Here is a 26,267-nt window from a genome sequence, read left to right as displayed (position 1 = left end):
ATTGGTCCTGATTCTGGTTCACTTGCAAAAGCAAATTCTCTCTCTAGTGGACAAAACCAAGCTGCACTGCAGGTGGGGCAGATGTAACATGAGAGAGTTAGATTTGGGTGGGATTTGTACTTCAAACTGATATCTACATTGCAGTGTAACAATAGCGAAGTCGGTATTTACCCTGCACAGAAACAAAATAACTCACCCAAATCTAACTCTCTCTGGACATGTTACATCTGCCCCGCCTGCAGTGCAGCATGGTTTGTCCATTAGAGAGAGAATTTGCTTTTGCGAGTGAACCAGAATCAGGCCCATTGTCCGCTTATACCAAGGACCAGCCAGACCATCAATACTTAGGGCGATGTTACCCCGATGCAAAGGGTTTTCAAATTCTACGGTGTCCTTGGCTGGAATAGGTTTTGCATTCTGTATATTTATAAGATAATCGGTTTAATATTACCCATCAAAGCAATTTATACAGCAGGATTATTGGTACTCTTTACTTAGTGCGGCGCCCGTCGCGGGCATCGCGGGTACATTAATGTATGGCCGCGACGCGACCGACGCGATGCCCGCGATTTGCCATTGAAATCAATGTAAAACATAAAAATCGTGTCGGTCGCGTCGCGGCCGCACATAAACGCACCCGCGATGCCCGCGACGCGATGCTCACGATTTCCCATAGGGAACAATGTTAAAAGTCGCGATGGACCCGATTTTAGTGTTAAATGGCTCAATCAACCCGATTTGGCCATAGGAATCAATGTTAAATGGGCCACAGAGCCCATTAACCCTTAAATGTCCCCCCAAATTTTTAACGCCACCCCACGATCCACGCCAACCCGAAGCGTGGCGAGCGCAGCGAGCCCGCGAGGGGCGGCGGTACGCGTCCTCCGACCTTTTCATGCCCTACTATCCACGTCGGCGTGGTGTGAGAATATAATAGTGTGGCGAGCGCAGCGAGCCACCGAGCCCGAAGCGTGGCGAGCGCAGCGAGCCCCGCGAGGGGACGCAGATACCTTCACAGGTAGACGCGTCCCCTCGCGGGCTTCACAGGTGTCCGTGGCGACCCGGACACCTGTGAAGCCCGCGATGGGACGCGTCTACCTGTGAAGGTATCCGCGTCCCCTCGCGGGGCTCGCTGCGCTCGCCACGCTTCGGGCTCGGTGGCTCGCTGCGCTCGCCACACTATTATATTCTCACACCACGCCGACGTGGATAGTAGGGCATGAAAAGGTCGGAGGACGCGTACCGCCGCCCCTCGCGGGCTCGCTGCGCTCGCCACGCTTCGGGTTGGCGTGGATCGTGGGGTGGCGTTAAAAATTTGGGGGGACATTTAACGGTTCATTGGCCCTATTTGGGCTGTGTGGCCCATTTTACATTGATTTATATGCCAAAATCGGGTCCATTGAGGCATTTAAGTGTCAAATCGCGGTCAATCAGGCTTTTTAACATTGTTTCCTATGGGAAAATCGCGGTGATCGCGGTAATAGCGGGCATCGCGACCATCCAATTTTACCCGCGATGCCCGCGATTACCGCGATCACCGCGATTTTTACCCGCGATGACCACGATTTTGATCGGCGGCGCCGTTCTAGGTAAAGAGTACCGGATTATTTTACAAGCGTTTAAAGACCCCCCGAAACACTTGTGAAAGCACCTTTCCTGGCTCCATTGACGAGCTGTGTGCTGAGTGCGAGGGTTTCCTGTCTGTAAACATCATTAATATTTATTGGAGGGGGAATCAGCGGGGTGGTAATGGGTGCGGAGCAAGTGCGGGCCCCAGCGCAGCGACTGTGGCTGCTGTCTACATAATGCCTGGTCAATGGGAGCTTATTGTGTAACAATGATTACAAAATATTACCGCTCTTCATTAAATCACTATATTGTGGTCCTTACGGTGCATCACAATTTTTATTTATATTGTTGTTTTTAGCATTGAGATACAGTTCGTAGCCCTCGTAGGGCCTGGGCCCCAAAGCGCCCATTCAGTTACTTCAGCAGTTTCTGCCATGCTGTGGTTGGGTAGGGAAGGTGGATAGTTGGAGACTTGCTCTGGCTGCTGCAGCAGCTCCTGCCCTGCTGTGGTTGGGAAGCTGGATAGTTGGAGACTTGCACTGGCTGCTGCAGCAGCTCCTGCCCTGCTGTGGTTGGGAAGGGAAAGTGGATAGATGGAGACTTGCTCTGGCTGCTGCAGCAGCTCCTGCCCTGCTGTGGTTGGGAAGGGAAAGTGGATAGATGGAGACTTGCTCTGGCTGCTGCAGCAGCTCCTGCCCTGCTGTGGTTGGGAAGGGAAGGTGGATAGTTGCAGACTTGCTCTGGCTGCTGCAGCAGCTCCTGCCCTGCTGTGGTTGGGAAGGGAAGGTGGATAGTTGGAGACTTGCTCTGGCTGCTGCAGCAGCGTTTGCCCTGCTGTGGTCGGGAAGGGTAGGTGGATAGTTAGAGACTTGCTCTGGCTGCTGCAGCAGCTCCTGCCCTGCTGTGGTTGGGAAGGGAAGGTGGATAGTTGGAGACTTGCTCTGGCTTCTGCAGCAGCGTCTGCCCTGCTGTGGTTGGGAAGGGAAGGTGGATAGTTGGAGACCTGCTCTTGCTGATGCAGCAGCTCCTGCCCTGCTGTGGTTGGGAATGGTAGGTGGATGGTTAGAGACTTGCTCTGGCTGCTGCAGCAGCTCCTGCCCTGCTGTGGTTGGGAAGGGAAGGTGGATAGTTGGAGACTTGCTCTGGCTTCTGCAGCAGCGTCTGCCCTGCTGTGGTTGGGAAGGGAAGGTGGATAGTTGGAGACTTGCTCTGGCTTCTGCAGCAGCGTCTGCCCTGCTGTGGTTGGGAAGGGAAGGTGGATAGTTGGAGACTTGCTCTGGCTGCTGCAGCAGCGTTTGCCCTGCTGTGGTTGGGAAGGGTAGGTGGATGGTTAGAGACTTGCTCTGGCTGCTGCAGCAGCTCCTGCCCTGCTGTGGTTGGGAAGGGAAGGTGGATAGTTGGAGACTTGCTCTGGCTGCTGCAGCAGCGTCTGCCCTGCTGTGGTTGGGAAGGGTAGGTGGATGGTTAGAGACTTGCTCTGGCTGCTGCAGCAGCTCCTGCCCTGCTGTGGTTGGGTAATTTATCGCTGTCATATTCTGTTTGTGCTTTACAATTGGAATGATCAATCTCTCTCTAAAACTTGATACACCTTGCCTTTAAGAGCTGAACATAAAGGAAATAATAGAAAAATAAAACAGTAAGTGGATGTAAACTGTCCTGGGCGCATACACGTTACCCTGGGTGATGCTCATCTATCTAAACTCAATGGCTGCTGCAAGGTACTGTCATAGTATGTGAATGCAGAGGAATTCATTGTAGGGTCACAACACAGAGACTTGATGTTACTATATTAATTTAAGAATGATATAGTCCCAGAGAGACTTACCCTAACACAACACACATGTTCCATTCCCAGTGTAATGAGGGGGATTAACCTCCGTCCTTCCTTATAACAACACAGAATTTGTACCACGCCATTTTCGGCGTCTAATAAGTAAAGACATTTTCATTGTTTATGGAAGTAATATTACCCAAATCTCCGGCGCTGAACTGGGACAGAATGATGACATTTGCGGCTGGGATAACGTAAGGTTAGATCCGTTCTGTAGATTTATATTTCCCCGAAATGTGCGACATGATGTAACAATTATCCCGAAATCCATGGACTTTATTTTGTAAACATGTGGTCAGCATTAGGCTGCATGCGGCGTGCATCAAGGGCATGGCTAGCGAACTGCGGCACATAGAGACACTTATAGTACTGGGACGCTTATGCATTTCATTTCTGTAATGATTACGCCGCCAAACCTTCGCATCGCTGCACATTTTGTACCCGCGCATACAGTCACATACAGAAATGATTCGGTCTGGTTTATCATTGCCGTGTTACAGTTAGGAGATGATTGGTTGATACTTTACCTCTCTCCACGTTATCACTTTGCTTTAATACTAGTAATTTTGCATCCCCTTGCTAAAAAACAGTTGCCAGGGGTTACATGCTCACAGGCGTGTCAGCATTCCCAGGAAACCGGCACTTCTGGGCAGGGCCGTCTTAACAGCAGTGTGGGCCCCTGGGCAATGCAATGCACTGGGGTCCTTACCCATTCTCCGATCCTATGGGTGGGGGGTGCTATCAGCAGCAGCTTTGATGTCCCACGGGTGGCAGGGGGTGCTCTATCTTCCACTCAACATGTAGGACCTGGAGCAGTAACTTCTGCTAATTACTCCTTTACTGCACAGGCGGTGGGAGGGTGAACACTAACGTGTGGAAGGTGGCACTGAGCTGAATGAAGGGTAAATGACTCCCAGGGAGGTAGGGGGTGTTTTATACGCAGGGGAGGGTTGGATAATGGAGTGGGCTTAATATTCATCATTTTCCGGTGGAAGGGCAGCTTGTTTGACTGCAGATATCTCTGTTTCTGGGTATGATAAAGACAAGCCACTAGTGTCGACAGAAAGGGGAGAGACCCAGCGAAAAGACGGCCCTGCTACTGGGTAATACTTTACTGTTTCTTTCTCCTTTCTGGGAGAAGCCCAAAGAGGAAACTGTCAGGGGCACTTTGGGGGGCGGGGACTGATCTTATTGTCCTGGCCTCCTGCATGCCCACGGACACGCCCCATCTCTGCTGCTCGCCAACAAATACTGCAATTGTCAGCTCCATACCTCCCAACAGTCCCGATTTCAGCGGGACAGTCCCGATTATCAGGGCCTGTTCCGCTGTCCCTCCCACGGCCGGCAGTGTCCGGCGGTGAGGGGGGGGGGCTGTTGGGAGTCCCCCCTGTCGGCTGCTAAGCAGCGGGGAATAAACGCTGTGCGCACAGCGTCTATTCCCGCAGCCAGGGGGCTGGGGGCATGGCTAGAGGCTCACAGAGCCTCTGGGTCATGCCCCCATAGCAGCAAAATGGGGGCGTGGCCTCACGGGGGAGCCGCGAGTATAGGCCATGCCCCCGAAATTTGGCCACGCCCCCCACATCAGCATTGTCCCGCCTGCTCCCTCCATCAAAGTTGGGAGGTATGCAGCTCTTCAGGGAAGGGCTAAAATTATACACAAATGGTGTCCTTTAAGCCCCACTTCCTCCTAGACCCGCAAATTGTGGTATTTATTGCACTGGGGTCATTGGCCTACGCTGACAGCGTAGCGTAACGTGGCGCTGTGAAACTACACAAGAACCATAATATTTTCCTTCCCTTTCCTGCTTTCGGCAGACGCTTCTCTGGGTGTTTCAGGAATTACGCCTCCCACAGTTGCAGGACGTTATTCTGCCCACGTTTAGTTCAGCAAAGTGCCACGAAGCAGCTGATCTGTAGAATACATTGTATAGATGGACAAGCAGGGCAGGTGTTATTTATTACCTGTTTGTTATATATCGCTCACATATTCTGCATCGCTTTACAGAGAATGGGTCCGATTCAGACGTGCTCGCTAGCCCTGGGGTGTGCGGGCTGGGTCCTGTGAAGCATTATGTGTGCCCACGGGGGCGTTATCTTTTACTATATTGCCTAGTGCGTACACTGAATATCTCTAGCGATGCTCAATCCCTCTCAGAGTTACCGACCCGCTCCCTCGTCCTGCATCTGCTGACAAATGAGGTCCATGTTTATGATGCCCAGACTGCAGCTTCAGAATGGTCTTCGCTCCTCCAATCAAACATCCGCACCCCTTACCGTAGCTCCCTACCCTGCCGACAAGGCCCGGACTGGCCATCTGGCACTTCTGGCAAATGCAGACTTATGGCCAGATGGGCCGATATGTCACCGAAAGCTCGCAACGGGTCCAGTGTCTCTCTCTGTGTGCACCGATTGGGTCCAGGAGAGAGGCGGACATCACATGCGGCTATTCCCCTCTCTCCTGCAAGCCGGAATGAGCATCGCAATAATGCCCGATGCATGGCCGACTTCATGTCACGCGTGTGCACAAATGCCTGGGCCAATTCGACAGCCAGTCCGTCACTGCCTGCCGGCATTGGTGAGGATTGTGTAGGGGGAAGGGGGTGATAGATAGGTAGATGAAAAAAATATAATATTTTTGAAGAACGATGAAAGAGCTGAATCTCTCATATAAATGTTTGTACTTTATATTAGCCATATCTATCTATCTATCTATCTATCTATCTATCTATCTATCTATATATATATATATATATATATATACTCTGCACATGAGTTTGGTCTCTGGTCATTATTACTGCAGGGATAACTCTGAGGCTGAAATCTATTTCTCGCTTGGCATTTCCCGAAGGAGCGCTGGTGCTTTGCGGAAGGCAGGAAGTGAGAATGGATTTGCAGTGTTCTTCAGAGATAATTCCTAAAAGCGCGACTCCTGCGCCCAAGCTGTGAATAGGCCGCTTTGACGAGCGACTTTTCAAACGCTGACGTAACGTCTTGGGATCCATTCGGCACCGAGGGGACTTTGCTGTCTAGATAAGTGATTTCCCCAACGCATCCGGCATGTGTCACCCGGTAGCCGGCATTATCTGAAATAGAAGTGTTTGTAGATAGATTTGGTATTTCTTTTATGGCAGAAGAAAGTCAGAACTGAGCGGCGCTTTGTATACGGTGTCAGAGGCTGTTTATATATTTAGACCTTTTGGGCTTTTTGTGAACGTTTATATGGAATCCTCTTTCTCTTACATCCAAGCATTTAGCAGAAGAAGCTTTTCTGCCCCTGTGGATGTAACACAGACGTCTATGGGTATATTCTAGCACTCGGAAGCAGGCACCAAACAACCTGCCATTTACTTTCTGATTACACACGACATGCGGTCGTATATATCAGCCTTCTTGGCCTTTTGCATCAGCTTCTGAATGATTTATCCATTGTTCCTATTTATTATATGATTATAGACATCTTAGATTGTAAGGGTCATGTATATGGGATCCGGATGATTCCCAGACAATGTCTAGGTCAACATTGACAAAATACGAATACAAACAGAAACGTGTGCCAAGTGCTGTGTTAGCGGTCCGGGGTACTAGGCGAGCCATGCCAGGGTATACCCTACGCTATCTGAGGGTCCAAGTGCTTCAGGTGTTGACATTGACACCAAAAAAACATGAAAAACTCATGTCACCCTTTTCCATGCGTCGGCTTTTTAGTTGCCCAAGTAGACATTGCCTGTGAGGTATACCGCACCCCTGTGTACTCAGGATCTTGGACCAATAGTGACAGTACAGGGATATGTCGGGGCAGTGTTCCAACACGACCTCACTGACGGGTGTGGGTCCCACGGTCCAACCATATTAGGTCGACATGCATTGGTTCGGCCACTGAAGGTCGACAAGGCTTAGGTTGACACGTGAACTAGTTCGACATGGCTAAGGTCGACCGGGTTGGAAGGTTGACACAAGCATTAGGTCGACAATAGGAAGGTCGACAGTTAAAAGGTTGACATGAGTTTCCACAGTTTTTGTCCATCAATGTCGACATGGACAAAGTGTCGGCACATGTCCTTCAAAACATGAAAACCTCACATCAACCTTTAACTGTCGACCTTCCCATTGTTGACTTACTGCTTGTGTTGAACTTAACCATGTCGACCTATTTCATGTGTCAACGTAAATCATGTTGGCTTCCATGACAACCTAAATAGGTTTTGACCTATGACCCTATGGGCCTTATTCTAGTTCACTCTTTCTGTCAAAATCCTTCTTAGAAGGACAAAACCATGTGCACTGCAGGTGGGGTAGATGTAACATGTGCAGAGAGAATAAGATTTGGGTGAGTTATATTGTTTCTGTGCAGGGTAAATACTGGCTGCTTTATTTTTACACTGCAACATAGATCTCACTTTGAAGTTAAACCCCACCCAAATCTAACTCTCTCTGCACAAGTAACATCTGCCCCACCTGCAGTGCACATGGTTTTGTCCATCTAAGAAGGATTTTGTCAGAAAGAGTGAACTAGAATAAGGGCCTATGTCCTGATTTCGCCGGATCCGGCCGACTTCGCAAACCTTAAAGGGGTTGATCTGGTCTGCACCATGCAATGGCTGTTTGAAGGCAGATTTGTTTATTCCCCCATCATCCCCAGGGGGCTCCGTCCTGGTGTGTGTATACGGTAATTCCAGCCTTTGCACACTTGATGCCGGCCGGAGCTGGCCGCACACTCACGGCCCGTACGTCTGAATGAAGAACGGCCTCAGTTACGCTTCCTGACAGCCAGATCAATTTTTGGCCAATTTGAAAGTTGCTAATTACAAGTAATATACTTTACAATTCCCGTCCGCGGCCATAAAGGCCTGTTCTGTCTCTGCAGCCCGGCGGTGTCACTGCCGCATGCAAATATTTGCTCCAGTACATTTAATTAAGGTGAGCGCTGGTTTTTGCCAATTACGCAGGGGTCTGTTTCCTCCAGACCAGTATAACTACGGAAAGACATTATTTACTCTGTGCTAACCTTGTAAAAGGCCTGGATGTATCTTTCTTCTAATGCAGCGTTCTAGGTACCCCCCCCCCCCCTCCAGGTAATAGCTGCGGTGATTATATCACACCATCCCCTCATATAACCCGAGACCCTGCTATGTTCTGTAGATACCGAGCAAACGGAACACTAAAAAGTCTGGTTCTAGTAAATATCTCAAATCTACCGTTTTCATAGTGGGAGATGCACCAAGGCTTGGAGAGTGATACAGTGGGGAAGCAGTGCAAATAAACCAGGCAGCATCTACAGTAACTGTCATTTCATAGACTGTGCTCAGTAAATGACAGTTACTGTAGAAGCTAATTGGTTGTTAGGGAAACTTGCCTGCTCTATGTGTCACCAAGGCTTGGAACATCTCCCCCATAGAATCCAATGCTTCCAACAGTCTACCTCTTTCCTGAGTAGGTACAGTGTGTACCTGACATGTCACAGACTGTGTTTGAAAAAGGTCAGGCAGGAGCTGATTGGCTGGCTGTTTATCACTCTCCATTTTATCACTTTTGAAGCTTAGTGCATCTGGCCCACAATGAGAATACGTACGCGGACAGAGATCCAGGGGCTATTTCTGCTTGGCTCAGTAAGCAGCGAACATTGTTGCTCACCGAGTGCTGAAACGCCGCCCCACCAAATGCCTGCCCCCACTGGTGCATGTGCACATCCCCCACCATTGGAACGGGCCAAATTTGCCCTGTTCTGATCCAACGTGAATCACCCCATAAGTGCCACATGTATCAAGCTTCAAATAGTGATAGAGTGGAGAGTGATACACCACCAGCCAATCAGCTCCTAATTGTGACATTACAGACTTGGTTTGAAAAATGACAGGTAGGAGCTGATTGGCTGGCTGCTTATCACTCTCCACTATATAACATTTTGAAGCTTGATACATCTGGCCCTCAGTGAAACCACAAACACATTGACGGGTCTCTCTTTCGTGAGATGGGTCTAGCCATAATCCCCTCGCAATTTGGGGGTTATTCTGGTTGCTACGCTCGTATACGAATTCGTATGCAAGCTCGATGTCTTGCGTATGCTCAAGCACAAATGCATTTCTGTGCAGGTGCATATGTCAGGTGGGTGCACCAGTTTGCGCCGGCCTTGATAAGCCTTCGATGGTTCAGAAATTGCGCATAGTTTTCAGGCATATAGCAAATAGCGCTATTTCCACAATTCACTCACAGAATTGAATGGGCGGCAAATATCAAAGTTAATTTTGCAGAACAGCGAACATGCCTGAATCAGGCCCCTGGACCGCACTGGAGTGGGAGAGTGATGAGATTATCCTGTGTTAAACACTTGATGATTCAGACAGCGACTCAGTCCGAATCTCGCAATCAGCGCTTTGTTCCGCGCCGTCATCGCTCGTCATTGTCCTGTTTAACCAGTTCTGTGATGGAGGAGACTGGAAATGATCATTTGTCTTTTTCTCTGATAAATTATTCAAAGTCAACATCCTGTAATTGTTGTTTAATACAATAAACCGCACAATAAACCATTGACATTGTAATCCCACTGATACATCGCATCCTGTTGTAATTAAATATGAATGCGCTCGGCTGCAGCTGATCTGAACGGGATAATAGTTTGTATATTCCCCCAAAGTGGCGAAACGTTCCAAGAATATCGAGGCGTCAGAATACTCTCTGGCGGTTTTCTATTGTCACTTAGGGCCTTATTCTGATCGGTGCGGCCCGATCAGAATATGCGGCCGCAACCGTGCAGGCGAATCCCCGCCTTCCATACGGATCGCCACCTGCCGTCCGTACGCGGATATGTGGCGATCCGCATGAAATAGGACGGGGATACGCCTCCTCCGTCTTGGGAGCAGCCCCTGCATTCGATGGTCGCCGAACATCGAATGCAGGGACGCACGCTCCACCAGGTCCCGCAACACAAGACCACACGGACACTTGTCCGTGTGAAATCATGTATGGGGGCGGGCAGCTGACATCCGGCGATGTCAGATGCCCGCCCCGTACCCACGCGTCACGGCCTCATTACCATGCATACGCCCCGCGTTTGCATGGGAACGCCCATGAAACGCGGGGCGTATGCATAGGGTAATGAGGCTAAGTAGCCCCTCACGCCCCTCTACGCCCCCTGTGCGGCGTATAAAGAATCCGTGCGGCGAAATCGCCTGCACATGCGCAGAGTGACCTCTGCACATGCGCAGACGATCAACATCGGCGGTCCGTCCGCATGCGGGAATATCCGCACCGATCAGAATAAGGCCCATTAATCATAGAAAGTATAATATGGATGACAAAATATGGTGCAGATGTATATTTTTAAAACCAATTTAAAAAGTTTAATAATTAATTAGACAGGGCCATTGACCCATTTACCTCACTGCCATGTTAATTGGTTGGACTATTAGCATTTGCCATAATGACGGCTAGTGGCAGAAAACGTTCCAGAAAACGGAGGCATATTGGTAACATCTTCTGGGCGTTCTGGCGCCGGTTCTGAGTACTCAGGCGCTGCATCCCTGACCCGGCCAGCATAAATGTTATTATTAACCTGATGTCTGACATTCACGCAGGTGATTCGATGCTGCGTTTTAAACTGGCCATACACTTATGCGACTTCTCGGAGGGATGGCGTGCGCTCCTTTTGCATGTGATATTTCGCACGTGTTCCCATTTACCGCTGCTAGAGGGGGGGTACCGGGGGGGGGGGCTGTCCGATCCGACAGACCTTACGTGCAGCTCTGAGTCGATGAGCACAGGTGCATACATCGGATCAGAATCGGAGCTGAAACACATCCGATTTGCCACTTATCACCCGATTTCTCCGGCCGATCCATTGGTATCTTAAAAGTGGCCCAATTTGTACATTATATTTACCCTTTTGTGTTACAGTTACAAAAATATAACTTGAACATCAGTTCCTTTCATAAAGGAAAAATTTGCATTTTACATTGATCATTGCATGGTGCTTTATACATAACTTTTATATTATTATTACTATTAATAATAATCACAATCCCCTCGCAGTATGGGGGCATCTACTGGTTTAAACAGAGAAGGGATCGTGCCTTCAGGTTTTGCCTCTTGTGTCTTGTCTTCCCGCACAGACTCTCATCTTGTTCTTTACAACTTTAACGCGGTTCGCCACCTACAAAGCTGACTCGTTATGCGTTGAATCCGTGTAATGGTGCTTTAGCCTACTAATTCCTGTTCGCAAGCACTGCTGATGTACAGATAACTCGGCAGACCGCGCCTGGTCCATGATCGCACAGCACGCGCACAAAGGTATTTTTGCAATGCTACGCACAATGAGGGTTTCGTGGAAAAGTGATTGGCAGGAAGGAACACTATTTACGGAAGGTAATGTGACAGGAAGGGACCATTTACAGGAGGAAACAGAGAGTGGCGGCAACAGCGTGTCCTGGTAATGTTTGGCCCGCGTATCTGTCTTCAGCTGCCATCTTGTACACATAGAAATATGGCGGCAGCTTCGCCACTGCTGAAGTCAGTCTGTGTGACCGTAGACTCACTTGGGGAGATGATGTTCCTCTCGTTATGGTGACTGTGATGCGCTTGTGCAGTGGTGTCGAGAGGGGGGGAGCAGGTACTTTTTACCAGCACAAGGGTCTGATAGAGGGGCCCCGGGTCCTGCTCCCCCCTCCCCCTTAGCAAAAAGCTGGGCAGTGGGAGAGAGAGGACAGCCGCACGGACATGGCCACACCCCCTGATAATTTTTTTATGGGGTCGCAGCCACGCCCCCTGACATTGATCATGCATCTTTTTTTACCGGGGGGTGGGGGCGTCTGTCTTTTTTTCTGGGCGGAAGTCGGATCATCACTTAACCATGTTCAAGGAGATCAGAAAGATGCTAACTTTTCGGGGTGTGGTTCCCTGATCCTGATTTTCCCCCGGATCCCGCTAGCTGTGGGGCCGGCATTTCTGCGGCGTGGAGAACGCTCTGAATGATTCCACTGTTTATTTTTGAGAAAGAGAAACCATCCCTTTCTGTAAGGGCCCCCCACCGGCTGTGGTTAAAAACATCTGGAGCCCATTGCCGTACCACACAGTTATTCATACAGCGAGAACTCGGCTGCGGAGAACAAGAGCATCGTGGGTCTTTGTGGACCAAAAAAAACCGGCAAAAATAGGCACATGTGCGGTTCGAAGTAAAAAAAAGAAAATGCCAACTCATTTGGAAACGATCTTTAACCCACAAATTGCATCGTAAGCAGGATGGAGTTACCGAACATGGGGGCAATATCGTTCTATTTGTACATTAAGCTCACAAGCAGAAATGTTTTAAGTGATATACGAGCAGCCTGGGGCCCCGTGAACTCTCGCTGTTCTACGGTTACATAATTCTGAGGTTTGATGTAGATTATAGTGTAATTAGAGGTTCTGCTAATGACCCACTATTAAAATTCTAAACATTCTGTATCGTAAAGATGTATTTTCTCCTGTTCCAGACCTATATTTTATTTGTAAATTAAGCTGCTTCCATGCACAGATTGCCTGCCCCAATTTACCCTCCTATAGATGTTTGTGTGCTATTGAGATTTACGGCAATTTTTTCCTGATTTATTAAATCCTGATCAGTTTTTAGTTTGCCACAAATAGATATGCTTCATCAGGAATTGTATTGATTCTAGAACTGTTTGGTAATATTGATACAAAAGCTAAAAAAAGAATTGAAATGTAATGAGTCTGTGGCTTCCTGCTGCCCCCATTCGCATCTTCACATCATGTCACATTCAACCCTGTCCTCATTGAAAAATCACTCCTCTCCTGATATACTCTGTGCTGCTGGGGACCCTGCTCCTCCCACTATATAACTCCCAGTCTGTGGCTCCCTGCTGCCTCCATTCCCCTCCTCACATCATGTCACTGCCTCTGTCACATGCAGCTCTGTCCTCACTGACACGTCTCTCATCTCCTGATATACTCTGTGCTGCTGGGGATCCTGCTCCTCCCACTATATAACTCTCAGTCTGTGGCTTCCTGCTGCCCCCATTCCCCTCCTCACATCATGTCACTGCCTCTGTCACATGCAGCTCTGTCCTCACTGACACATCACTCATCTCCTGATATACTCTGTGCTGCTGGGGATCCTGCTCCTCCCACTATATAACTCTCAGTCTGTGGCTTCCTGCTGCCTCCATTCCCCTCCTCACATCATGTCACTGCCCCTGTCACATGCAGCCCTGTCCTCACTGACACATCACTCATCTCCTGATATACTCTGTGCTGCTGGGGACCCTGCTCCTCCCACTATATAACTCTCAGTCTGTGGCTTCCTGCTGCCTCCATTCCCCTCCTCACATCATGTCACTGCCCCTGTCACATGCAGCCCTGTCCTCACTGACACATCACTCATCTCCTGATAAACTCTGTGCTGCTGGGGACCCTGCTCCTCCCACTATATAACTCTCAGTCTGTGGCTGCTGCCTCCATTCCCCTCCTCACATCATGTCACTGCCTCTGTCACATGCAGCTCTGTCCTCACTGACACGTCTCTCATCTCCTGATATACTCTGTGCTGCTGGGCATATTATACACAGAGTGTGTGTATATCATCTTTATATATGTCTAGTGTCCATTTGTTAGTCCCCGAAACACTGCCATCTGTTGGCAAGCGAGTGAAGCTACATCTCTTTCTCTCACACAGTTACAGAGAGGCAATCACAAGGTAGCAGACTAGCTTTCGAAGCATTTTCTTTGAGCGGGCTTTCTAGTGTGTATATAAATATAGTGGGAATGTGAAGGAACGCAGCTGAAATTACAATGTAAGATAATGATGCAAATTTTATTGTGTTATTTGTTAGACAATGGGGAGATTCTGTAGATCAGTGCTGTTTGGATTTGTAGTAATCCTGATGAATTGGACAAGCCGCATTGATTTGTGTATGAAACAATCACAGCTATCTGGTATTAATAATGAATGAGCAGCCATGATCAATATTCCCAGCACGACGACAATCCCGGGGGAACGAGGACGAGACGTGCAGCGCCGGGTGAGTTTTCCTGGAGTTATCCGGCGCTGACTCAATACCATAACTAATATTTACTACTACAATCTACGCTCATCGCGCCCTGTAGCACCTGAGGACACTAGTGCCCCCTGCTGGGGAGGGGGCTCATTTCCAATCTACAACTGAGGAGCCAATGTTGGATGCTATTAATCACATCAGTACCGGACCAGGGCGAGCTCCAGTGTCCCTTGGTCACTGTGTAACACTCAGTATTGACCAATCACTGCTCAGTGCTGTGACGTTACTGTATCAGTAAATGTAACATCTGCCTATAGTATATAGTATATACCTTGTGTGAGGACAGGACACGGGCAGGAACCTACCCAGCTTTTTTTTTCTTAACGCATTTCCCAATCAATGTTTCATTTCAAAATGCATAAAGGGAAGGGTCCTACCTTCTGCTCGGAAGGTGTCCTTACAGTCCAGGTTTTCAGGATATCCACGTTTAAGCACACATGACTCATTTAGAACCTGTCAGTTTGATTATGCCATCTATGTGCACTGCTAATATTACCACCTGGACTGTAATGCTGATTACACACTGTACAACGTGCACTCTGTACACTTATACTGACCATATACTAATCCTACACACATATAATGAACTAGGTGATTCATTGTGCCCTACGGGCGCTCTTCACACCGGCGTGAGGGGCTGCGCCCCCTTAATTTGTGAACATTTGTATATGAGAAAGATGGTTAGAATTGTATGAAAGATGCCTGTATTGCAATTTGAGTTATATGTGAAATGTGTTAAATAGAGAGCATATGATTTGGAAGGGCGTGTGTATTGTTTTGTTTAATTAAAAAGCGGTTACAGAGTAAGATGTATATTGATAGTGTGGATGGTACAGTGACATTTGTGGGTGTGGGGGGGGCTGTGTGTGCATGTTGTTTAGGTGTGTGTGTGTGTGTGCAATAGTATAGTATGGTGCTTTTGAGTCAGCGGCTCCCCACTGGCGGAGGTCACGACACAGGAAAACAGGAGGCTGGGTAGTGATAGGGGTGTGTGGGCATATGGGGGACTAAAGAGGAGGGCGGGGGACACTGTGCAGCTTCTGCCAGTGGGTGAGGGTCCAGCGTGGCAGTACAGGAGTACAGGACGGTGGCCCTGAGTCAGTGTCTCCTCCTACTGGTTGGGAGTTAGGGTGCATGAGATCAGGAGGCTGGGTGGTAAAGCATGATAGGGGTATGTGGGCAACATATTGTCAGCGACTCCCCAGTGGTGGAAGTTACGGTTCAGGAGAGCAGGAATCTGGGTAGTGATAGGGGTGTGTGGGCATACAGGGGACTAAAGAGGAGGGTGTGGGACAGTGTGTAGCTTCTGCCAGTGGGTGAGGGTCCAGCGTGGCAGCACAGGAGTACAGGACGGTGCCCCTGAGTCAGTGTCTCCTCCTACTGGGTGGGAGTTAGGGTGCATGAGAGCAAGAGGCTGGGTGGTAAAGCATGATAGGGGATTGTGGACAACACAGGGTGAGCGGGTCCCCACTGGCGGAAGTTACAGGGCATGAGAACAGGAGGCAGGGCAGGGGGGTCGGGGCGGCGAGGGGGACCGGTGGAGACGACGGGGGAGGCAACGGGGACCCCCGCCAAGCTCCGTTGCCATGGGGCGCGCGGTCGTCTTGTGCGCGCACGCCCCCCCTAGCGGGAGCTGGCCGCCGGCGTGGATGGTGGTAGAAAACGCCATCCACTGCAAGGATGAGGTCGGCTCCATCTGTACCTTTTCTGCTATCTATCTGGGATGTAACTCTCAGTACAGTACAGCACAGTACTTCTGCTATCTATGCTGTGTAATTTTCAGTATTAGTACAGTACAGCACAGTACCTCTTCTGCTGGGTGTAACTCTCAGTACAGCACAGCACAGTACCTCTTCTTCCGCTATCTATGCTGGGTGTAATTCTCAGTATTAATACAGTACAGCACAGTACCTCTTCTGCTAGCAATGCTGGGTGTAACTCTCAGTACAGCACAGTACCGCACCGTACTTCTTCTGCTATCTATATCTATGCTGAGTGTCATGTTCAGTATTAGTACAGTACAACACTGTACTTCTTCTGATGCTATCTATGCTGGGTGTAATTCTCAGTATTAGTACAGTACAGCACAGTACTTCTGCTATCTATGCTGGGTGTAATTCTCAGTATTAGTACAGTACAGCACAGTACCTCTTCTGCCGCTATCGATGCTGGGTGTAACTCTCAGTACAGTACAGCACAGTACCTCTTCTGCTAGCTATGCTGGGTGTAACTCTCAGTACAGTACAGCACAGTACCTCTTCTGCCGCTATCTATGCTGGGTGTAACTCTCAGTACAGTACAGCACAGTACCTCTTCTGCCGCTATCTATGCTGGGTGTAACTCCCAGTACAGTACAGCACAGTACCTCTTCTGCCGCTATCTATGCTGGGTGTAATTCTCAGTATTAGTACAGTACAGCACCATACTTCTTCTGCTAGCTATGCTGAGTGTCATTTTCAGTATTAGTACAGTACAGCACAGTACTTCTTCTGATGCTATCTATGCTGGGTGTAATTCTCGGTACGTATACACTACAGGAATTTCCTATTCTTCCTTCTATGCTTGGTGTAATGTAAAGCTGGTCTTACAATAGGGCGACTTCTCCCCTCGGATAAGTTGCCCACTGTCCTTTTGCTTGTGATATATCGCATGTGATCCCGGCCAAGCCTGTCCAGCTCACAAGCAATCCAACAGATTCTTTCTGCAGCCAGTGCGACTCGCATGTTCTGGTACAATGAGCGCGGGACTGCACATCGTATCGGACCTGCTGTCAATCACATGCAGTTTGGATGCTTTTTACTCAACTGATCACTACGATTGCATGAAAAGAGCCCAAATTGCATGTGAATCGCCCTAGTGTATGGGGGCCTTTAGTATTGGTACAGCACAGTACTTCTTCTCCTGCTTTCAATACTGTAGCTATCTGTACAAATCAGCCCCTTTGTTACAGCAGAGCTTACAATCTAATCTTCATTCCAATGGTCCAGCCAGAGGGTCTGGAGGAAACCCGTGTTAAATGGAGAGGAACACTCATACCCCCTCCGTCCCCAATACTAACCAGCACTGCAGTGTCTGAATGGGGACATCCTGGCTGGTTACCATCTGAGAGGCATCAGAACATCCAGATTGAATTTAGTCTTTATTGGAAGCATTTTGGCGTCGCCTCAGAATCTTCTAACGCAGAGACGAGCGCCATAGACAGCGAGGGATCCTAATGATGACTCTGCTGTCTCCTCTCTTGTTGTATTTAATGGTTTTTTAGATGTAAAATGTTGTCTGGAAGCGGCTTCAGGATGTTACGGAAAATAGGGGAGTATTCTATTATCTGAGACACGGGATCGTGTCCTATTACACGGAATCAAATTACTGCTTCTCGTTAAATAGCGCTTTAAAAATGTGTCGCGAGGGAGAGGGCGATGTAGCCCGAAAATACAGACATTGAAGGATTATGTTCAGGGAAAGCAAGTAAAGAAAACCAAATACATCCCTCTACTGTAGGTAGATTGTAAGCTCTTCAGGTCATGCAATCCATTCCAAATAGGTGTTCCTGATCACTTATAATTATGCACCAGATTCTGTATTATCTTCGTATCTGTTCACTTCTTGTCTCTGAACTTAATTCCCTTCACACTCCTGCCTGCCCTCATCGCTAATGTACATAACCTGCAAGCTGGCTACTATCCCCTCACACACACACACACCTACCTCCAAGACTTTTCACGTGCTGTTAACTATCTCTGGAATCCTTTCCCCCTTTCCCTCAGATTCTCTACCTCTCTACAACACTTCAGATGGCCTCCCAGTACCCACTTCTTCCCCAAACCCAGCAAACTCTCCTCCTAACCCTCTGTTCCACACTCACTGCACCCCATCTGTGTCATCCTAGTCTGTCTGCCTTTCCATTTTAGAATGTAAGCTCTCACAAGCAGGGCCCTCTCTCCTCATGTGCTTTTTCTTTTAAAAAAAGTCTATATTTGCAAATGAGCGAATATACACTTTTACATCCATGCCTGCAATGCCGGAACAGGGCCGTCAAGGAAAGGGGTTGCAGATCCCAATTTTCCAAACCAAAGCTTATCTGGTGGGGTCCTGCATCATCCTTCACCATCTATGGGGCCAAGCACAAAGCCCCCTTGGAGTACACACTATACTTGAAGGTATATTTTACTGAGCAAACATGGGGGGAGATTCTCTAAACTAAAAATGTGGTAAAAACCCTGTTATCTGGGTTTTTACCGCATTTTGTGATGCTCTAAGCATCCCCCGCCGAGGTTTTCGCGACGGGGGGCATCCCAAGAAAAATCTGGCAATGCCCCATAGAAGCCTATGGGCTTCTAATGCGACCCACTGCCACCCCACACCGACCCACCACCGCCCCCCACCACCCCCCGCCACCCGCACCGACCCCCCCTCACCTGTGTCCGGGTAGCACAGAACTGTGCTGCCCGGACTTGTGACCTCCTCCTCCTCCCTGCACTATGATCCTCTTCCGGGTGCAGGGAGGAGGAGAGCCCGGCACAGTAGCAGCAGCAGCGCCGGGTAAGGGAGGGAGGGGGGAGCCGCCGGGTCCCGGTGGGACCCACTGTCCAGTGGCGTAACTATAGTCCCGCAGACCCCGCGGTGGCGGGGAGGCGCTAGGCAGGTGTGGGCGCCTGGGGGGTCTGCGGGACTATAGTTACCACCTGGTCCCGACTCCTGCCCTCCCCCTCCTTACCCCATTGTCGCTGGTGCCGCTGCCTCTAACCCGACACGCAGATCTGTGTTGGGTGACGGGCGGTCCCCGGCTCCGGCTGCAGTGCTAATATAATAAGAGACACTCGGAAAATGGCTGCCCCCATAATGCTGTATGGGGGCAGCCATTTTCCGAGTGTCTGTTATTATATTAGCACTGCAGCCGGAGCCGGGGACCGCCCGTCACCCGACACAGATCTGCGTGTCGGGTGAGAGGCAGAAGCGCCGGCGGCAATGGGGACGGGTAAGGAGGGGGTTAATATTTCGGGGGGGGGGGGGGGCACCCGAAATGTCCGGCGGGGGGGGGCGCAAAAAAAGTAGTTACGCCTCTGCCACTGTCTCCCACCGCAAAACAGCTGTCCTTTGCCATAATTATCGCATATGTCACAGCACAATTATGTTAGCGGTAGCTGGCGATGGGCGGCGGTAAGGGGGCGCAGATGTTAGAGCATCCCCCCCCATGATCATTTCACTTTCCTTGATCATATCCATAGCCAGCCACGGGGCCCCGCAAGATGTCTTTGTGGCCCAAAGCAACCTAGTTGTATTAAACTCTGAGTATGTGATCCAAGTGGCTGATTCATTACTGAACGCACACACAGTGAAATCCCGCTACAGTGAAATTCCGCCTAGCGACAATGTGTTCCCTGTGCTGATGGACATGTATGGCCACACGCAAAAATGTCCAAAATCCATCGTAACACAGGATCACCATCCAATGATATTTACACGGGACATAACACTGCTGAGTCCAGACTTACTCAGCGGCTGCGATGGACAAAGGCGTATCCGGCCCGTAGCTGATGTCACACACCCTCCCACCCGGCCCTCGGGCACACCTAGCATTTTCCCAGCACGCTTAGTATTTTCCCAGCATGCCTAGAATTTACCCAGCACACCTAGCATTTTTCTTAGCAATCCCACAAATCGTCAATCACTTTATTAATGGCGCGCGTATAGAAAAAGTTGCAGGACTACACCGTAGGATGGCCTTGCGCATGCGTGGGCCATACAAATGCGCAGTGTATACTTAATCGGCCATTGTGCGAATTCGCAGTCGAGTGATCGTGTCTCAGTCAGGAACAAAGTGCGCGGTCCCTCTTTGGATTTACAACAGAAAATGTAGCAGTCCGTTGGCTTTCGTGGCCTGCTGGTGCCAGAACCAGCTCTCAGAGGCCAGAGATGACACAGCGCAGACCACATCAGGGATAAGCCAATGTGGCAGGGACCTACAGTATGAACTGCGGACAGCAGAATAAAATCTCTTTAGCTTCAGGCGCCTGCCGCGGCTCATTTGTAGAAGGGAATTAATGTCACCGGACCTGAGCTGACTCTCTCGGCTTTCTGCAGAAGGAATACGTTCGCTGAGGCTCAATAAATAGAGTTTTATCCTTTTCTCCTCATTTCTGGTGATTTCCTCCATTCCCCCAGAGACAGGTTGTGACAGTTATAGAACGTTTCAGGGCGCTCGGAACCTGCACAGAGACACGTTACAGGGCACAGGAGTCCAAATATTACTCTTACAGATTGCAGCTGCTCTTAGGGGGTTGTTCTGGTGGATTGCAGCCTTGCGAGTCCACCAAACCCCACCTTGGCAAGGGCGACTCTCTCGCAGGGGTGTGCGAATGGATGTTACGCATACGCCCACCATCGATGCCCTTGCGAAGATTCTGTTCCATGTCAACGGACCAGAATAAGGGCCACATGATTTCCGCCCCTGTAATCTTGACCCAGGTAATAAAGATATCACCGCAGCGACATTTATGAAGTTTAGAAGTCACGCCCTTCATGACAATATCTGGTACTTGTGTACTAGCACGGCGCCCCCGATAATTAGTCGCCAGATTTTTTAATCCTGATGGCATGCTATGCGATTTTAACGCATATACGATATTAAATTGTATAAGCACCCTAATGGGTGCTTACAATGCTTAAATTCACCCCCACACCACCCCCCAAGTATAAACGTTAACCCGAAGCGTGGCGAGCGCAGTGAGCCCGTGAGGGGCGGCGGTACGCGTCCTACGACCTTTTCATACCCCCACTATCCACGTCGGTGTGGAGTTGATTTTATAAAGTGTGGCGAGCATAGCGAGCCCCGCGAGGGGACGCAGATACCTGTGAAGCCCGCGAGGGGACGCGGATACCTGTGAAGCCCACGAGGGGCGCGGGACGCGTCCTACGACCTTTTCATACCCCCACTATCCACGTCGGTGTGGAGTTGATTTTATAAAGTGTGGTGAGCATAGCAAGCCCCGCTAGGGGACGCGGATACCTGTGAAGGTATCCGCGTCCCCTCGCTGGGCTCGCTGCGCTCACCACGCTTCGGGTGCGGTGGCTCGCTGCGCTCGCCACACTTTATAAAATCACCTCCACGCCGACGTGGATAGTGGGGGTATGAAAAGGTCGTAGGACGCGTACCGCCGCCCCTCGCAGGCTCGCTGCGCTCGCCACGCTTCGGGTTCACGTTTATACTTGGGGGGGTGGCGTGGGGGTGCATTTAAGCATTGTAAGCACCCATTAGGGTGCTTATGCAATTCATAATCGCATCCCATCGCATTGTATGGCATTGTACAACATCGGCCGATATCGCATCGGCCGATATCTGCAGTGCGATGGGCGCCGTGATAGTACACAAGTACCCGATATCTATCCGCGTTTACTCCAGCCGTATCCTGGCTCCTGTGCGGTAGAGCAGAGGTCATGATGAATAAGCCAGGCACCCCAGTGCCCCCATACCCACAGTATAGGGTCTGTGCACCTTTGCCAATGATGTGATTCGTGTATGAGGGGTAATACAGAGGTTACAGTCGGTAACACAGAGGAGGAAAACATTGTATCAGCGCCGCTGTGATCCCACAAAGTCTCATCTCACAGATTCTGTCATTCCGCATCAAATCTGATAGCACCCAGGCAACTGGAAAAGCAGAAATAATAACAATTGTTACATATGCAGCGTAGCGAACAGGTCTGAATAAGGCCCTTTATCTCCAAGGATTAATATACAGACCTGGTAGTCTCACAGGAACAAGGATGGAATTCAGGCTGTGAGGAAAAGGAAATTACAATTCTGATCTATTCTCTATTCCCGTCATCCGAACGTAAGCTGGTCCTCTGCTCCTTCCCTGACGGCTGCCATGACACCTGCAGTCTTACCTCAGAACCGATAGCATATGGTATATATATATATATATATATATATATATATATTTAGAAGGGATTTAATTTGCCTGCTCTCATCTGCTCGGACATTGGTGCTTATGTAACACATCCGTCTGTGACTCAGTGACAGGTCAGAGATAACTGCGGTTCTCTGGATTGGATGGAAAATTCTCAGTAGAGTACAGAACGTTTTCCGCAGGCGGCTTCTCACGCGGTGACACCTAATTACTGAGCCCCCAAATCTATCTGAAGATATAGTAAGCGTGTCCCTGAGCGATAGCTGTGTCAGGCTGCGACTTTCTGAGACTCGGGTAAGAAGACTCGGCACCAACAGAAATATAACATACTGTAATAGGAATATGAGATATGGAAGTGCTTGCGCCAAATAAGGGGTAGGTGTATGAAGCCGTGATAAGGGAGAAGTGATATAGTGCCTGGTACCTTATTACCGTCCAATCAGCTCCTGACTGTTCCTTTTTAAACCCAGCCTATGGGGGGAATGCTCTAACATCTGCGCACCCTACTGCCCCAGATCGCCTACATAATTATCGCATATGCTCTAACATATGCGATAATTATAGCAAAGGACGAGCGCAGAGTGGCGAGCGCAGCGAGCCCGCAAGGGGCTTTGTTGCGCTCACCATGCTGTCTGAGTTCGGCCAGTCAGGATCCTAACATCGGGCTAATGACTGTCGGACCCCTGTACCACACCCCTCTGTTCATTCTATTAATACATTGCTGGACACTTTACTATTATATCTCTGTACATTCTATTGATACATTGTTAGACATTCTAGTGTTACATTTCTGATCAATCTATTGATCTGTTGCTAGACAATCTATTTGTTATATTTATGTACATTATATTGATATAGTGCTGGGCATTTTACCATTAAATTGCTCAACATTCTATAGTGACATTGCTGGACATTCTATTGTTACATTTCTGGGAATTCTACTTTTACACTCCTGGCTATTCTACTGCTGCAATCTTGGAACTGCTATGCATTTCTGAGCATTCTGTTACATTGCTAGTCATTCTATTGGTCCATTGCTGGACATAATACTCTTAAGTAGCTGGACATTCTGCCGTAACCTTTTGAACATTGTACTGTTACATTGGTGGTCAATCTACTATTGAATTATTAGACTTTATGGGTTTCTAACTATTCTACTGTCATGCTGCTGGACAGTCTACATTGCTGGATATTTTACTGTTACCTTGCTGGACATTGTTGGAGAGTTTGCTGCTGCTTTGGTATAACCATCCCTTTGTTAACACTGCTGCTGAAATTGGAATGTTTGTCAGTCGGCATCCAGACAATAGATCTGATTATTGCTGACACACGCCTGATAATTAATATAAACATGAATCAGATCCTGAATCTTTTTCCTGAGAAAGCTCTTCCAATTTAGAGGCAACTTGGGCAGTGGCGGATCCAGGGGTGGGGGCTGCAGTGCAATTTAAAATTAAAATAAGGGAACCACACTAATTATAGGTGTTTCCTCCATATTAGAATTTTGAACTGTGCTGCAGCCCCGCCTCTGGATTCGCCACTGGATTTATGGGGACACAAGACTACTGCTCCCCATGTGCAGTTTAAACGCTGTAACGCACAATAATGTCACAGAGTCTGTTTCATCTGGTAACTGCTGAGCCAAAGTCCTTTCATCATGATTTATCGATCTGTCTCAACGTGACTTTTCATTTGTAGGGGACAAATAGAAGATTGTAATAAATCCATCTTTAATTTTCTAGAGAGAATTTGGAAAACTGGTCAAAGTAGCAACATTTAAAAAGCAAAATTAGGATAAAATATCTCTCCAAGCGTGCCCATAGTCCCCAAACCACACCCACATATCAATGTAGCCACACCCATTTTTTTTACAATGCCACACCCCTTATGACCAGTCATTTCCACCAAATTCACATCTATGGTGAAGTTTGAATTCCATGCTATTCACACATATGGAAAATGCCTATTACTGCAATAATCTTATCTGATGTTATTCACATAGGGGGGAATTTACTAAGATGAATTCGTGAAAAAAAATCGTATTTTCATACGAAAATACAATTTTTTTGGTGTATTCGTATTTTTGGCATTTACTATGCCAAAAATATGAATTTTCGTATTCGTATTCTTAGTAAATTTCCCCATAGTATGTTTTGGACTCAAACTCAGTGCAACAGAATGGGGTTAGGATGGGAGAGGAGGGAGCTTGCTGCCAGGCATGGATGTGGGCTCCGAGACTATCATGTAATGTTAGAGGAGAGATCAGGAGGTGGAGGATGTCACAGTGCACATAGAGGTCAGAGAGGCTTTCCCAAGCCTCTCTGCGCACTGCATCATGTGACTTTGGCTGACCTTGTCAATCACATAACATTGTGGTACAACGGAATAATTACAATCATTAAGAGGGATCTGAAGAAACAAAGCAAGAATACAACGTGCTCACTAACTCGCTTCCTATAGACTACTCCAATGATTTATGTCTAAAATATACCTTGTTATTTACATGGATTTGCTGCTTTTACAACTGAGTTGTAATATGTAAATTAATTGTTGTTGCCACTATCACATTACAAGCTGAAATGTCATTCACCCCAAAATTCAGAAAGGAAACGAGTATGCAAATATTTTTAGATTAAAATTGAAAATGCAAAACGCTTCTTCCCCTCTTTCTGTTTCTGTGTCACCGTTTGCATGCTAGATGACACCACAGAGTGCAGGGTTGTATATGATTACTACTAATGAGCCCTGGGGGGCTGCCCGGGCTGGTTGTAGTCAGAGTTGGATGTCAGGCTGTGTCAATCATATCTTGCCGGGTAACAGGCTGCTACCTCGTGTTTTATAGAGGAACAGGAAGCCTTCCGCTATAGGAACATAAATACAGTTTGATCTGACTACAGAGCCGAATTCACACAGCAGCAATCAGGTCTGAATTAGGCCTATTGGACAAACAGGTTTGAATTAGACCTACTGGGCAAACCGGTCTGAATTATGCCCAAGAATGGACTCTAAAAAAGCAAGAGAGGAAAACAATAAATTCCAATAATTAAAAAACAAAACCAAGGTACAGAAAAAGTACATAAAGGTAAAAAGTAAAAGTTAAATACAGTTCATTCTTATTACGCATTCAGTGAAATGATTAATGAGAAACGCTTTGCATGTGCCCTTACGCGTTTCACCACGTTTCAAGTTTAAAAAAGACACACATAAAAAAGTATACAAAGCTATAATTGAAAGTTAAAACACATTTTCTTTTTTTTTTTAACCTCCCATTGAAAATGTTGTACCCTTGAGAAATAGCAGTTTGCATTTGTTCTTACGCGTTTCAACACATTTTAGGAAAATGTAGATTTACTGTATTAATTACTATAAATATATAATAAATATTTTTCAGTTCTACAGATTGAAATAACTCCAGGTAAACTTAGTTTTATCTTGTGTCCTACAGACATCGGGGTGATTCTGGTTGGTTTACAAAAGCAAACTCCTTCTTTAATTTATTTATTTACAGTTTCTTATATAGCGCAGCAGATTCCGTTACAGTGTCTTATATAGCGCAGCAGATTCCGTTACAGTGTCTTTTATAGCGCAGCAGATTCAGTTACAGAGTCTTATATAGCGCAGCAGATTCCTTTACAGTGTCTTATATAGCGCAGCAGATTTCGTTAGTGTCTTATATAGCGCAGCAGATTCCGTTACAGTGTCTTATATAGCGCAGCAGATTCTGTTACAGTGTCTTATATAGCGCAGCAGTTTCTGTTACAGTGTCTTATATAGCACAGCAGATTCCGTTACCGTGTCTTATATAGCGCAGCAGATTCCATTACAGTGTCTTATATAGCGCAGCAGATTCTGTTACAGTGTCTTATATAGCGCAGCAGATTTCATTACAGTGTCTTATATAGCGCAGCAGAT

General features: G+C 48.1%; 1 protein-coding gene across 2 annotated transcripts in view; it reads left to right on the top strand.

Annotated features, from left to right (window-relative positions):
• Positions 1-26,267, top strand: part of PTH1R (parathyroid hormone 1 receptor) — a 249,146-nt gene that overhangs the window by 73,784 nt on the left and 149,095 nt on the right. The window contains exon 1 of one of the 2 annotated variants that reach the window (XM_083186691.1): positions 6,443-6,469. The exons of the other annotated variant lie outside the window; for it this stretch is intronic. Coding sequence (XP_083042817.1) covers positions 6,458-6,469 — 12 coding nt within the window. The 5' untranslated portion in view covers positions 6,443-6,457. Of the gene's footprint in view, positions 1-6,442; positions 6,470-26,267 lie in introns of those variants that run through there. 2 annotated transcript variants of the gene reach the window in all.

The sequence above is a fragment of the Crinia signifera genome, chromosome 5 (genome assembly GCF_055691185.1).
Source record: "Crinia signifera chromosome 5, ASM5569118v1, whole genome shotgun sequence".
NCBI lineage: Eukaryota > Metazoa > Chordata > Amphibia > Anura > Myobatrachidae > Crinia > Crinia signifera.
Note: the sequence above shows the minus strand (reverse complement) of the source record. Positions and strands in the feature narration are given on the sequence as shown.